General features: G+C 44.5%; 1 protein-coding gene across 1 annotated transcript; it reads right to left on the bottom strand.

Moving 5' to 3' along the window:
- Positions 1–7,494: 7,494 nt before the first annotated feature.
- Positions 7,495–12,754, bottom strand: nell3 (NELL (neural EGFL like) family member 3). The gene is made up of 5 exons (XM_015955456.3): positions 12,511–12,754; positions 11,809–12,436; positions 10,354–10,913; positions 10,214–10,280; positions 7,495–10,123 (listed from the first exon to the last, which is right to left on the bottom strand). Exons 1-5 carry the CDS (start codon positions 12,655–12,657, stop codon positions 8,592–8,594), a joined length of 2,934 nt encoding a protein of 977 aa, XP_015810942.3. The 5' UTR covers positions 12,658–12,754; the 3' UTR covers positions 7,495–8,591.
- Positions 12,755–15,117: the final 2,363 nt, after the last annotated feature.

Here is a 15,117-nt window from a genome sequence, read left to right as displayed (position 1 = left end):
AACCAGTAGGGTGGAGGAGAAGGAAACGGTTACTTTAACTAGAAAAATAAAAACAAACTACCTGTAATCAGCAAAAAAGAACCTCCCCAACATTTGTTTTGGATTAACTTTGAACGTGCTAACATATTTGTTATTGGAATAAAAAAAGCAATCTTTACAAACTCTCGCAAAATATATTTTAATTAGTGTTAATCTCAAACTCATATACTAACATAAGAAAATAGCACCAAAAATGTTTTAAACCCTAAGGACATAAAAGTAAGCGCAAGAATTTAATCTGCTGCCAAATCCCTGCAGTGCTTCATTTCAGTCAATTATTAAGAGGACAGAAAACACACACACACGCACGCACACACACACATACACACACACACACACACACACACACACACACACACACACACAAGCAATTAGAAGCAAATGTGTGAGCAGATCGTTCTAACGACAGAGGTCTGAGTAATCCAGAAAGGGATATATGGGTATGTACAGTTGATGCATACATTACATGTTTTCTAAAATAAAAAATGTCAAAAGTAAGGCCTATTTGAAGGTTTTACTGTCACATTTTAATGTTTTTAGGGTATTTTATTTATTTCAAGAGTGTCTGTAAGGCATCATTTACAAATAACCAAATAAAATAAGATTGACTTGTTTTCTCAGACACAAATACGTTGCCTGGAGCTGTTCCTGCAAGGTCATGAAATGAAATCTCCCGAGAATTTCAAGATCCCATGTTCTTTGGTGGTTCATGTGATAAGCAAGGAGAAAGATGGCCTCATGTAGCTAAAAGGTCTGTGGTTTATTTTATTTTATCCCTGCCACAACGGTACTGCAGGTAATGACATATTTATTTTTATAAGTTAAAGGTGCATGAAGTAAGAATGATATCCAGTGGTCAGATCTGGGTACTACATGAAAATGCAAAACAAAGAGTCCAGTCCGAGCACGTGTTGCCAATTATGGATCAGAGCCAGAAGATTCTAGAAAACAAGCCAGTAAGTGGATGAGTAGATAAATACATTTTGCTGTAATATTGTATTGTTGGCAATGTTTAAAAATATTAGCTTGACATATTTTTAGAGCAGAGTATTTGTTGTCTAGTTCAATGTTCAACGTTAGCTTCTAGCCTTTTTTATCTGATTATAGAGTAAAACAAAAGGATGCCATGTTTTCTTAGAGTTACAAGAAATGACCCGGTTGATCATGCGCTCTGGCTACTTGGACAAGGGAGATCCCTGTTTGGCTGACTGGTTAGCACGTGTGACTTTCACCTGGGAGTCTGGGGATTGAATCCTGGTGGGACCTTTTTTTTTTTACCCGCCACAGATCTCTCTGAAGAACTCAGCATTGACGGCTTCAGCAACGCTGTGCCACTCCGTGGATTTTCTCTTATTTGTTTTGCAAAAGCACTTCCTTTCATGTCTCCACCTCACCCACAGGTACCTCGCTTCCGGTCGGCAACAAGATGGGGCCTGTGCTTGGCTTAGCTGCAGTCACCGGCCACCTTTTCAAACTTTTCTCCACTAACCTCCTCTTTTCCACCTTGCTCCTGTCTGCGATCCTCTTCAGTAGTGTCCCTGCTACCATCTCTTTTGACTCTTTTGTCCTTCCGTTCGTTCACGATCGCCCAAGATGCACCGAGGATGTACCATCCTGTTTGTTTACCCGAGTGGCGCATTGGCCCGGAGCCAAACGACGGTCACGAGCTGCGCACCTTCAGCGACGTTTGTCCGGTCCCGGGAAAACGTCGGAGAAAAAGAGGTAAACGAGCAGGAATCCAGGTGAGAATAAGACTTCTCTTAAAGCGTGGTTTATCTAGTCAACATCGACGTGATCTTCTAGCTTCTTGACCTTTGGTGACCGGAGCGCCACTTCCGCATTCCCGCCAGGCCATGTTGCAGCGCGGTTCATCCGTCCAAGTTTTTTAAGGTCGGTTTATCCTCATTCCTCAGTGGTTTCTCCTCCTGTTCCCTCCATAAGTGGTTTTTATAAACACCGTGGATCTAACCCTGCTAATTTACGTCCACTAACTCCAGCTGTTTCTGTAGTTTCTGATTCCTCCACCTCTCTCAGCATGGCTCTATTAAATACCCGCTCTGTTAACAATAAGTCATTCCTGCTCAATGATCTAATTCTCTCTAAAATCCTGGATTTTCTGTTTCTGACTGAAGTTTGGCAGCAAACATCTGATTATTCTGCTCTGATTGAACTCTGCCCGAGTGGTTATTCATTTCTTAGCCAGCCTCGGGGTTCTGGTCGTGGTGGAGGCCTAGCTGTTGTTTTCAGAGACCATCTTCCATGTAGCTCTACAACCTCTGGTCACTTTGCTTCCTTTGAACTGCAGCTGATTAAAGTCGGGCGTAAGGACCCGTTCTACTGTGCTGTGGTCTATCGTCCCCCTGGTCCAAACAGTTCTTTCCTTCAGGAGTTTAGTGACTTTCTATCCTCCACTGTGAAGCTGTCCAGACTGGTGATTGTTGGTGACTTTAACATCCACGTTGATGATCCCTCTGATCACTTTGCCATGAATTTCTCCAGCCTCATGGACTCCTTCGGCTTTACCAGCATGTTTCTGGCCCCACACACACCAGGGGGCACACTCTGGACTTTGTTTTTACCCTGAGTCTAAATGCTGACAGTGTTAAAAGTCCGCTTTCCAGAGGAAAAATGTTTGTGAACACCGTTTAGACTACATTACCCATGATGCACCTCGGTATCTGTACTTCCCGTTGGGAACGTGTTCAGCGCAGTTCAGCACAGCTGAAAGGTGTTGGATGATCAGCGTTTTTCTCGTGCGTTCCTGTGTGAGTTACCCTTGGTGTGCGTGTTTATCATGTGAGTATTATAAGATGAGATTGATGCTTATTTGACTTTATCTGTGAGTTGCTCTGTGTAAATCACTAAGTAAGAAGCTAGTCCTGTTGCTAAGTTGCAGGTTTTGTTGGCCTACTTCAGGCAGCCTTGGTTGCAACTTATATGGCATTCCATATACGACTCACTGTCAAGTATGGTGGTTGGAGGTGGATAGAACTATTTTCTGTGTTTATTATCTGACCTGTAGAGATACTGTTTGCTAATGCATATACGAACAAGAAATTCATGTATGGTCTTAGGGTGGCATTTAGTGGCCATGAGGTTTATAGCAGATCATATAACTTCATGCTGGAAACCCACAGTGCTGTATAAGCGGTACACTGCTATTCATACTAATGGTTGTTCTTTCTGTTAACAGATTACCACACCCACATACTCCTGCACACTCACACTCCCTTTACCTGCATTCATAGATGGGAATGCAATTGCCTCACCACTAATGTTGTACAGCCTGTTGATGTCATCTGCTACCTCTTTAATAAAACTACTTGGACTACATCACTGTGGAGTGCCAATCCTTCTGACAGAGGACAACTCAGTTGAAGCGTGATTGGCAATCAGTGCAAACATTCAGTACAGACAGTGTTTGTCCTGAGGACATTTATATTTCAGATCACCATTGCATTTTCTTTAACCTGTCAGTTTCTGCGTCCCCACCTCCTGCTCGCCGTATGGTTAGTTCTCGTTTTCTTAATGAGAGCACAGCTAGAAATTGTTCTGCTGCTTTTGATCCACCCTGTTCTTCTGATATCGACCCAGATTCCTTAACTTCTCAGTTTAACGAGCACTGCCTCTCCATTCTGGACAACATCTGTCCTATCAGAACCAGATCAGTTCCTGCAGTGAACCCTACTCCCTGGTTTAATGACAGCCTTCGCAGCCTGAAGCGCCAATGCAGAAATATTGAGCGTTTGTGGAAGAAAACCCATCTCCACGTCCATCTGCTGCACCTAAAGGATCTTCTGACATCCTTTAACTCTGCAGTCAGAGACGCGAGGGTTTCCTATTTCTCTAACCTGGTGTCCCAGAGCAAAGAGAACCCCAAGGTGCTGTTTAACACCATCAGCAGCATCGTCTCTCCTGCCTCTCCTACAGCCTCCATCCACTCTGTTGCAGACTGTGAGAACTTTCTGTCTTTCTTTGTGGACAAAGTCAATAAGGTTAGATCTAGCATCTCTCCTTCAGCCTTATCGCTGCCTCTCCCGACTCCAACCAGGCCCATCATCCTAGATAGCTTTGCTCCTGTTTCTTTGCCTGCGTTAACCAAACTAGTTAACTCTATGAAGACCTCTGCATACCCCCTCGAAATCTTACCCTCATCTTTGTTTAAAAGTGCTTTTCAGTCCATCGGTCCCAGCGTGCTCTCCATAATTAATGCTTCTCTGGTTTCTGGTCAGGTCCCTGCTTACTTTAAGAACGCTGTAATCCACCCGCTTCTTAAAAAACCGAGTCTCGACCCCTCTCTCCATAGCAGCTTCAGACCCATCTCTAAACTTCCGTTCATCTCCAAGATCTTGGAAAAGGTTGTGGCTAAACAACTCACAGCTGCTCTTGATGAACATAACATCTATGATAGCTTCCAGTTAGGTTTTTGTAGAGCTCATTCTACTGAAACAGCTCTTCTTAGGGTCTCTAATGACCTTCTGACTCACAGTGATGCAGGTGACTGTTCTGTTGTGGTCCTGCTTGACCTGACTGCAGCCTTTGACACTGTTGACCATCACCTGCTACTGGAGAGGCTGAGAGACTAGGTAGGCCTATCAGGATCTGCTCTGGAGAGTTCTCCTCTTATCTTTCTGAGCGCTCTTTTTCTGTGGCCGTCTCCAAGTTTAGGTCCTCCACCACCTCTCTTACCCATGGTGTCCCACAAGGTTCTGTGCTGGGGCCTCTGCTCTTCCTCCTCTATCTGCTTCCTCTTCAGCACATCCTGAGCTCCTTCAAAGGAATCTCCTACCATCTTTATGCAGATGACATCCAACTGTACATCTTCTTTAAGCCCCATGAGATGTCTAAGCTGCAGCTGTTACACACCTGCTTAGACTCTATCAAAACCTGGATGGCTGGGAGCTTTCTACAGCTGAATGAAGATAAGACTGAGATCCTCATCTGTGCCCCAGACAAGCTGGTTCCCAAAGTCAGAGACTCTCTTGGTCAGCTTGCTTCCCACACCAAACCTTCGGTCAGGGAATCTTGGCGTGACCTTTGACCCAGTTCTCACCCTGGATTCTCATGTCAGTTCTCTTGTTCGCTCTTCCTTCTTCCATCTCAGGAACGTTGCTAAGCTGAGTCCCATTCTGTCTCGCTCTGAACTTGAGACAGTTCTCCACACCTTCATCTCCTCACGCTTAGACTACTGTAACTCTCTTTTCACGTGTCTGAGCAGAACCTCCCTGAACCGTCTACAGGTGGTTCAGAACGCCTGTGCTCGGCTTCTGACCAAGTCCTCCAAACACACCCACATCACCCCGCTTCTCCTCCAGCTTCACTAGCTGCCAGTCAACTTCAGCGTTCATTTCAAGATCCTGGTTCTGGTCTATAGGGCCTTACATGGACAAGCACCATCTTACATTGGTGATCTTCTCAGTCCCTACACTCCCAGCAGGTCCCTGAGGTCCAGTGATCAAGGCCTACTGGTTGTGCAGCACCAGGCTAAAGACCAAAGGTGACAGATCATCTGCTGCTGTGGCCCCCAGACTCTGGACCTCTCTCCCCCTGAGCCTGAGACCAGTGGACTCAGTGGTCTCCTTTAAAAAGCAGCTGTAGACTCACTTGTTCAAGCTGGCTTTTGTATGACCTTCTTCACCCCTCTCTCTTTATTCTGCTCTCCCCACCTATTCCACCTTCCTCAGGATCCACCGATTTCCCTCCTTCCTGTTCACTCTCTCTCTCTTTCTTAACATTGTTTTAATCACAATTGTCTATTTTTGCTCATTTTAATATATTTTTAAACATTTTCTAAATGCTTTTTTATATTTTTTCAGTTTTTGTTTTTGTGAAGCGCCTCGTGATTTTTATCTTGAGAGGCGCTATAGAAATGATATTTTCTTCTTCTTCTTCTTCTTCATCTTCTTCTTCTTCTTCTTCTTCTTCTTCTTCTTCTTCTTCTTCTTCTTCTTCTTCTTCTTCTTCATCATCATCTTCTTCTTCTTCTTCTTCTTCTTCTTCTTCTTCTTCTTCTTCTTCTTCTTCTTCTTCTTCTTCAATTTCTGCTTGTGAAATTGTGCTTCCTTGATCTGCCTTGATCTGCGGTCGCCATCGTCGTTGGCGGAGCGTTGCAACAGCCGGCTTATGTATATGCATGAGATCCACAAGGCACTTTGCATTGACCATTTATGGCAGTAAGTGGGCGTGGTGAGGGCGGGATGTGACTAAAAAGCTGCTGAGAACATTTTTAGATAGTTTCTGATTTATGAAGCGGAGATTGCGTGCAGCTGTGCTGTACTCCATGTTTGATAGAACACAAACCTCCTTGGCGTAAGTACATTGTTTTTGCAGAGCTTAAGTAGGTTTTAGTAAGGACTCTGCGCAATGTTTGATAAATGAGACCCCAGCTCTGGAACCAAGAAGTATGGAGGTGAGATGGATCTTAAAAAGAGGTCTATCTTTTTAAAGGGGGCAAAACTGGCAAACACCCAGTGGGCTGAGAATGAATTCTGTTTCAATGTAACCTTTCTTCCAACATGACTCGGAAGAGTGCCCGCCCTGAGACTGGGAGATCAGGTGTTCGATTCCTGGTCGGGTCATACCAAAGACTTTGAAAAAATGGGACCCAATGCCTCCCTGCTTTAGCCTGGCAAGCCAGACTAAACAAATGTATTATTTAGTCTGGCCATGCTCCATTGACGGCTCTCGGTTGTGGGGCGGGTTCTACAGTTGTCTTTCAAATGATCTCCGCATGCTACTGGACAATGAATGTGACATACTCTTGTTTCACTCTGTTGCATCATCCCACCCACCAGGCATATAGAGTGCCCTGATTGGCCCACAAAGCAGATAAAGCTCTGTGATTTGTTCACTAAGCAGATAGAGCACTATGATTGGCCCACCATTATGGACCAATCACAGCTCTTTATGTGTTTGAAACCCCTCTAGAGAGCTGTGATTGGCTAGCCAGAGTCCTGGTTGGAGCTGCTGAGGTTCCAATGGAGCATGCCTAGACCATTCTTTGCAAAGCAAGAATTTGGTCTAGTTCACTAGGCTATCCCTGCTTGACACTCAGCATTAAGGGGTTGGATTGGGGGGTTAAACCACCAAATGGTTCCCGAGTGCGGCTGTGTCTGCAGCTCACCGCTCCCCCAGGGGATGGGTCAAATGCGGAGAACAAATTTCACACACACACCTGTGTGTGTGTGACAATTAATGGGACTTTACTTTTAACTTTAAGAAACGTGAAATCTGTGTGCATCTTTTACTTTGAAAGCTGCCAATGGTTTGACACAGCTTCCATCTTTGACCTCCTGTCTGGCCAGATCTCAACTACTGAGCTTGATGTTTTTTTACTGGCAAGATCAAGCTGACATGAACTTATCCCATCAAGATAAAGATGAATGACCAGAGTGGATGCACCCATTGGGAAGAGTCACCAATTCAAGTTGCTACGCTAAGTTAAATATTAGACCATTTCCCAAACCCCTGAAACTTGATTATATATTTTGAAAGTGTCTTACATATACTCAAGTGGTAGATATGTCTTGTTTTTGACAAATGTTAAAGGAGCCACATGCAAAATCAAACATGCCAATGTGTGTGTAGCTAAACACTTGAACAAAGTACCACAGACACTCTCACCCCACTTCACACTAGAAGCGTCAGCAGTGCAGAACGTGAATGCTTTAAATAGAATCCTTTATACATACAATAGTCAATGGGGGTAATTCAGATGTGGACATTTTCTGGTGCATACCAGAAGCGGCACGCTGTGCCGTGCCGATAAAGTTGGGATCGGATTGTATTTTTGCTGCGAGCCACTTCTGTGACACGTAAATTTCTACAGTTAACATAGGGCTAGACAGGAAATCAGGTATGATTTCAGTGTAAAACCTCTGGTAATTTTCATAATAAAAGACGATTGGTGTATCCGGACTGATCTATGGAAATTATATTTTCTTCTTCTTCTTTCTTCTTCTATTGCAGCAATGCAATTTCATATCTATGTAGATTACGTCTATACATATGACCTGACGGCTTATTTACTCCCAGCATCATTCGAGAAGGGCAGCAATGTGTTTTTATGGCTTTAATCCTGGCAGTGGACAGGCACAACATCATGTATGGCAACAAACAGTGAAATCAAATGTGATTTCTCTGTCTTCGGTTTCATTGTGAATGGCACAAACAAACCGTGAACTCTGAAGGCTCGATGGATTTTGTGAATAAGAGTCCAATGAGAAGCATGACAGAGAAGCTGCTGCCGTGCCGCACCGCTGATGCCTCCAGTGTGAAGTAGGGGTCAGACATCCCAGCAATACGATGTAAAATTGTTCAACCAGCTGAAGTACTTCCAGAATAGAAGTAGTTCTGATGTTTTACCTCCAACATGTCATAAAACAAATCTGGACAGTTACCCAAAAAAAAAAAAAAACAACTCTGGGTTGGAAATATGAAGGAGAAACGATGTTTATCATTAAGATTTTGTCCCTAATTTGGTTCAGTTTTGTGCAAAAATGTCAGCTTGTTTTCACAAAAGGCAGAAAAAACAAAAGTCCTGCTCTGTTGATTCACAGTGCAACCCAGAAAATCGAAATGTTTGTAGCACCTTCGTGTTTTATCTGGTTAACTCGTCCTCTGATGCAATCCAGAGTAACATAAACAGATGTGCCATTCTGGACCTGAAACGAGGCTCTGAGTCCAATACTTGCCCATTCACTGCCTTCAGGCATTGATCCAGACACCTGCTGAGCCACAGGACCCGCCTGCTCGCTTTTCCCTCCAACCCTCTGCAAGGTGAGCTTAACTATATTACAGGAGTGGATAAGTTTTAGGTTAAGGGCCACATTTGCTGTCCCCTTCTCGTGGAAGATAAAGTTCCTGCGAGCGCCTTGTTCTCCAGAGCGGGCCAGATTGACCTGTGGTGTATCCGGACTGATCTGCTGGAACAGCAGAGTTTTATTCCTGACAGCTCCAAAGAGAAGACCGGTCCGTGACACTGTCGCTGTCAAGGCTGACGACACGGCAGAAGGAATCCAGATCAAGCTCAACATACTGATCCCAGTGCTGTCCCCGAAGTACCGGATGTTGCACTGAGATGGAGATGCGATCTCAAACATGAGAGTGTCTTTGCTCTCCACCATCACTGCACCAGAGAGGGTGATGGAGGTGTCTCTGTAGTTCACACCAGTCTTAAAAGCCTGCATCACCTCCAAGCCAGTCCCATTTCGGGCCTTGTAAGTGATCAGGGAGAAACCTTCTCGAACGCAGGCGTGACCCATGGAGTAAAGCGCCTGCTGAAGGACAAACTTCACCACTCCGCTCTCTGTGAAGCGTACCCCACGGCTGTCATGAGTGAGGCTGACCATATAGGGGTCGGACACAAATGTGATGCGGAAAGTTGGACGGTAGCTGGTCTGGTAGTGTGCCAGCAGGGACATGTGAGCCGTCATGGCAACAGCACCAGTATCATGAGACAACCAGAGCAAACTCAGGGAAGGAGTTGGGAAGTCAAAGACGTGAAGATCCTTGCTCTGATTGCAGTGATGATTTGGACTCTTCAGCAGAAGCGTAAAGATATCGTCAGGCTCTATCTCCACCCCGGAGCTCACGCTGACCCCCTGCAAGTACTTCCCATCTGGCTGTTCAATACGAACACCGCTGAGGTCCTGACTCTCCTCCTCTTGGCTGCCGTTGAGCTTCATCCCCACCTGTAGGAAGTTTCTGCAGCTGTGCTTTATTGCAAAGTTATAATCCAGCCACACTAGACCATGTTGAAGAAAGGTGATGTTCCCTGCTTGATTGGATAGAAAATCACTGCTCTCCTTCCCTCGTATGTTCAGCTGTAAGCCAGGGAAGATGTGGCTCCCAGATGTACTAGCAGGAGGAAGCGCCACATCTGCTGCCCAGGACTTTGAGAGTCGGCTCTCTGAAAGTGAGACGCAGACGGAGTCGCTGGTGGAGGTACAGGGAACAACAACGGGTTCTCCATCACAGTCTGAACAAGCCTGGCACTCCTGCAGCTCCTGGTTGTAGAAGTACTCCTGACCGCACAGGCCCATCGCAGCCTCTCTCTCTGAAACCCCAAGACACCTGAAACCCCCTACAAAATAAAAGACCAAAATCATTCTAAAATATGGTTTGGTAAGCACAAATGATGAACGTCACTTGGAACAATTAGATTTGAGCTTACCAGGAGTATTGAGGCATTTAACCCGCTCCCCACAAATGTTTGGTAGTTCAAGACATTCATCTCTGTCCTGCAATCATACAGTTAAAGTTTTGTTGATATGAGTGTGCTGAACTTTATCTGGGGTCTTGGACTTTTCGTACCTGGCACATTCTGTCTGCAGATGGGGAGCACTGTGAGATCAGGAAGAAACCCGGAGGACACAAGGTGCACTTCTCACATCGGGGTGGATCCCTTTGAAAATCACAGAATTCCTCTGATCTGCAGGGTGAAGGGCATCCCAGCAGAGGCTGAGGAAAATGAGCCTCTCCAACAACATCCATCACCTTTGAGTCTAAGTCCATTTTATGCACGGCGTAGGATTTCTGAAGGTGGCTGCGGGCTTGGCTCTGCAGCCCTGCCAGGTGACTCTCAAAGTAGGTCTGCAGTTCGCCCTGCAGGCCCTGGAAAGAGACCTGCTTGACGGTGTCCGACAGGAGGCCGAACTGAGCCTTCACCACATCCATCTGCTCATACATGCGCCGCTGCTGCTCTAGGACGTCTCGCTGCTGAGAAAGCAGGGCCTCCTGCTGGTCCACAAGCTTCTGCTGCAGGTCACGAATGATGACCTGCTGGGCTCGCAGTGCCTCCACCAGCTTCTCCTGCCCTTTTTCCAGCTGGAGGTGCAGGATGAGGGCATCCTCTGAAGGAACCTCATTCTCCCCTGAGAACAAAAACATGCATAATAAGTTATTCAACCCTTTGATTGTTTTTTGTTTTGTTTTAAAATACATGACGTTGATAACATGTGCAAAGACTGTGACCCCTTTGCTTCCTTTTCTTAGCTGAGCCATGGCAAGTGACCTGAAAGTTTCCTTTATAGAGTCGCATCAAAGCACATCTACATTTTCTGGGTGATTGACTCTGATGGATTTTCCACTTCAGCTCCACCCGTTGACTTGCAATAATTTTTAAGATAACAAAGAAGTCTTAAAATGTTTAAATCCACACTTGCAGATCAAATCAATTAAAGCATTTTATTTTGATTTAAAGATTAAAAACAAACACCAACACACACACACACCAAACACCAGCAACATATTAGTAATTATCTGAGACAAAATAATTTAACTCTAACACAAGTGTAAAGAAAACAAAAAAAACTAAACAAATGTTAAACCTAGCGCTGGAGGCTAATCACCATGGCAACATCAAATCATTGTATCTCACTCCCTGGCTGCAAATTTAAATGAAAGGGGAAGACAGGAACACCGACAGGTGATATGCAGAACCTCAAAGTAATATTGAGAAACGTCTTGAACTGTGAGTAGCAGAAGCTACTTGAGAATATTTATGTTTCTGCCAGGTTAGGACAGTTTTCATCCACTGATGGTTTCTACTTACTATTACTGAAATGAGGTAGACCTTCATGTAAATGATTAAATATTCTAAAATTAAGGGTAGATTGACCCCCTACCACCATTCAAGGCATTTGTAATCATGCACGTGCACATTTTGCCTATGATGTAAGAGCTATTGCATCATTATTCCTTAATAAATGTCAGATTTTAACTATATTTTTCATGAAGAAAAACCTGATAAAATATAAGATAACAGACCTGGTTTTATGTCACAAGTGAGCTGGACTCCTAGAGGCGCTCCTCCAAGTTCGGATGACGGATGTCCAAACTCGTCTCCCAGGAACTGCGCGGCTCTGTCGGACAGATAGGCTGGAGGCTGGTCCGCGGTGTGGGTGCCATCCGAAGAGCATCGCTCTCCAACACAAGACCTTCCCCTGGATTTCGTCCGCATCCTCGGCGGCAGTCTGCACTCGATCCCCCTGCAGTCTCTGGTTTCGTTGTTGGTCTGAAACTGTTTCGCGGCAGAGGCGCAGTCCGCACCCAAACATCTCTCTTGCGCTCTCACGTGTGCGCCTCCATCGCCGTTCCGCCCGCGGAGAAACAGCGTGGACGGGCTCGGTTCTTTTGGGGAGTGTGGGTGGTTCTGACCGGCCTCTGGTTGCGCGGTCCTCCCCAGAGTTGTTGGGTTAAACTGTCGCTGGAGTCTGGATGATCCGTCACCCTGACAGTGCGCTCCCGCGCACGGACTCGGTTCAGCGGAGTCCCCGTGGAAGCAGCGCGTGCCCCGGCATTTCTCCGCTACAGATTGCGCCGCGTTACGCAGTGATGCCCAGGTCAGGAGCAGCAACAGCACTGAAGTCAGTAAAACCATTTTGCTCATAGATGCCTGAAACAAAATCAGTGGGGGTAAAAGTAAAGTTGCACATGAAAATATGGCTACATCTGCAGATTTTCTTTTACCTTCAGCTGCAGGATTCCTGAAACTCCGCTGAGGAGTAAAAATATTAGCTGGTTCTCTTCATGTCTGAGCCACTCTGGGGGTTCCTGCTCTGACTCACTGTGGCATTCCTGAGACCTAATTAGCATCAGATTTCCTTGGCCACACATTAACCCTTCATCCTCCCCGCCATCTTGAATCCCCCTCTGATGGGATTTACTGAAAACTTCTCAAAGTGCTGGTTAAATACAAGGTGTTTTAAAGGGAAATTATGTTAAGTGCAATAACTACTTTTCTTTTCACTCTGTTGATTTTCTTTGACCTCTGGACAGTCAGATCAGATGGCCTCTATTGAATGTTGAAACAGCTGGTGTTCAGCAAAAGCATCCCCCTACTTATCTTGTCGTCAGCCCCTTTTTTATAGGTAAAGCCTGGGGAGGTCAAGCTTTGCTGAGCAATGCGCCTCCTCTCCAAAGTTTTGACCCGTTAGCATTCCAGCGTCCTGCCCGTGGGACAAACCCCCCATAGCGTTCATTAAACCTGGAAATTTAATTTAGAATAGAATAGAATACTTTATTTGTCAATTTCTTCGAATGTGCTTGCCATACGAAGGAATTGAAATTACGTTTCACACTGTCCCATGCATAGACATTAAGATAAAGTGCAGATGCACAACAATAACAAAAACAAAAAAACATCCCTAACAATAAGATAATATTAAACAGGTAAATATCGCTAATAATATACTAAACATATAGCAGCAGGTGTGTGCAATTGCAATGCAGAGGTAGTTGTTTACAATCAGAAATGTTTACCCCGTTCTTGGTTCAACCACTATTTGCTTTTTGTATAATGTGCATGTGTGTGTGTGTGTGTGTGTGTGTGTGTGTGTGTGTGTGTGTGTGTGTGTGTGTGTGTGTGATTTAAGGGGTTAATGCCGGGCTTATGGACAGTCAGGACTGATGGAACATGTAGCCCAAGGCTGATGTTTATGTGGAAGAATTATTATTTTGAGAACAATCGCTTCCCTCTGATTCCATTTCTGACAAACAAAAACAAGAAAAATTCAGTTGTTTCTAACCAAACTTCTGATATTCATTTAAGTCTGGCACAGCAATACAGCACTGACTTTGTGTGAACTGGTCTGTTATAGTTAATAAATTATTTCTTTACAATTTTCTCAGTAAATTTCTCCATAAATCATAGTTTAAAATCATCTTGTTTCATCCTGTTCTTCAAATATAATTCATCAGTTGACTGAATCAAGTTCAAAGGCAAAAAGTTAGTAAAAGAATAAATAAACAAATACAGAAGCATATAAAGTAAGAGCAAAGGAGCAGGCGTACAAATGGATTGCAAGCAAACCAAAAGACCCTCCCAACTCTTTCATGGGTGTAAACTTACGGTGTGGATTGTTGCACCACACAGAAGAAAGGACTGTAATTTGGCAGCATGTAAACACCACCCATTATGTTGAACAGCAGACTGCAAACAGAGGGCACTGCCTTTCACATTTTCTCAGACACTGCTTGTCATGTTTAGCAAATTATTTTTGCAAGATTTATTTTTGGGAAATACACATAATGGTGCATTATAGTGTTTAAATGTTTGTCTAATTATAATGCCTTACATAAGGGTTGTAACACGTTTATAATTTTTTCAACTCTGGGCTTTGCAGCTTGAGCTGATACGTTTGATGAAATATCAACAAAATCATTCTGAATCTGTACATGTGGTGTTCTGCGGACAGGTTAAGAACAAAAAATTCACTTGTTTTTTTAATGCATTTGCAGTGGTCTCTATAAAGGAATGCCTTGCGAGTCTATTTTCTTTCAGCATCTAAACCCCTGATTCACATCGGGAGCGTCGGCGGCACGGCAGCGGAACGTCACTGCTTCAGATAGAATCCATTATAAAATACGGAGTGTTTCAAACCAGCCGTGACGCGCAATTTTCAGGCGTATCCCAGAAGCAATAGGATTGGGGTCTACTTTTGCCGCAAGCCACTTCTGGACGCGTCAATTTCCGCAGTTCACATTGAAATGGACAGGAAACTGCACATGGATTCAGTGTTAAATACCCAGTGATTTTCTAAATGAAAGTATTGCAGCAATGCAATTTCATATATGTGTAGCTTACGTGTGAACTAACGGCTTATTTACTCCCTGCATTATTCCAGAAGTGCAGCAGTGTGATTTTCATGGCTTTAATGGTGGTAGTGGAGAGGAACAACATCACACATGAAATCAAACGGCAATATCAAAAGTCACTTCCTTCTTTTGGTTTAAATAGGGTTCAAATTATGCAGGCACTAAGGGGAGCCGGGCTCCCCCTAGCTCCCCCATAATTTAAACCTTATAAAATATTGTTAGCAGGAACTTCTGTAAAAATATCTGAGTTGTTTTTGAGACTGTGGGAATCCACTTGGTCTTGACCCCAAGTTGACTAGCCATTAGCGTATCAATCTCTGTCTCTCCACCGCGGTTGGTAAAAGACAAATTCAAACCTCAACACTATCGGACCACCCTCAGTGTCAGACTGGAACAACACAACAAAGCTCCCTGCTGCAGAGCTCCAGAACCGTTAATCGGTGTATTTATTTGAGTGGGCTTGACGTTTAAGACGCTGCC

This window comes from Nothobranchius furzeri, chromosome 7 (assembly GCF_043380555.1).
Source record: "Nothobranchius furzeri strain GRZ-AD chromosome 7, NfurGRZ-RIMD1, whole genome shotgun sequence".
Taxonomy (NCBI): domain Eukaryota; kingdom Metazoa; phylum Chordata; class Actinopteri; order Cyprinodontiformes; family Nothobranchiidae; genus Nothobranchius; species Nothobranchius furzeri.
Note: the sequence above shows the minus strand (reverse complement) of the source record. Positions and strands in the feature narration are given on the sequence as shown.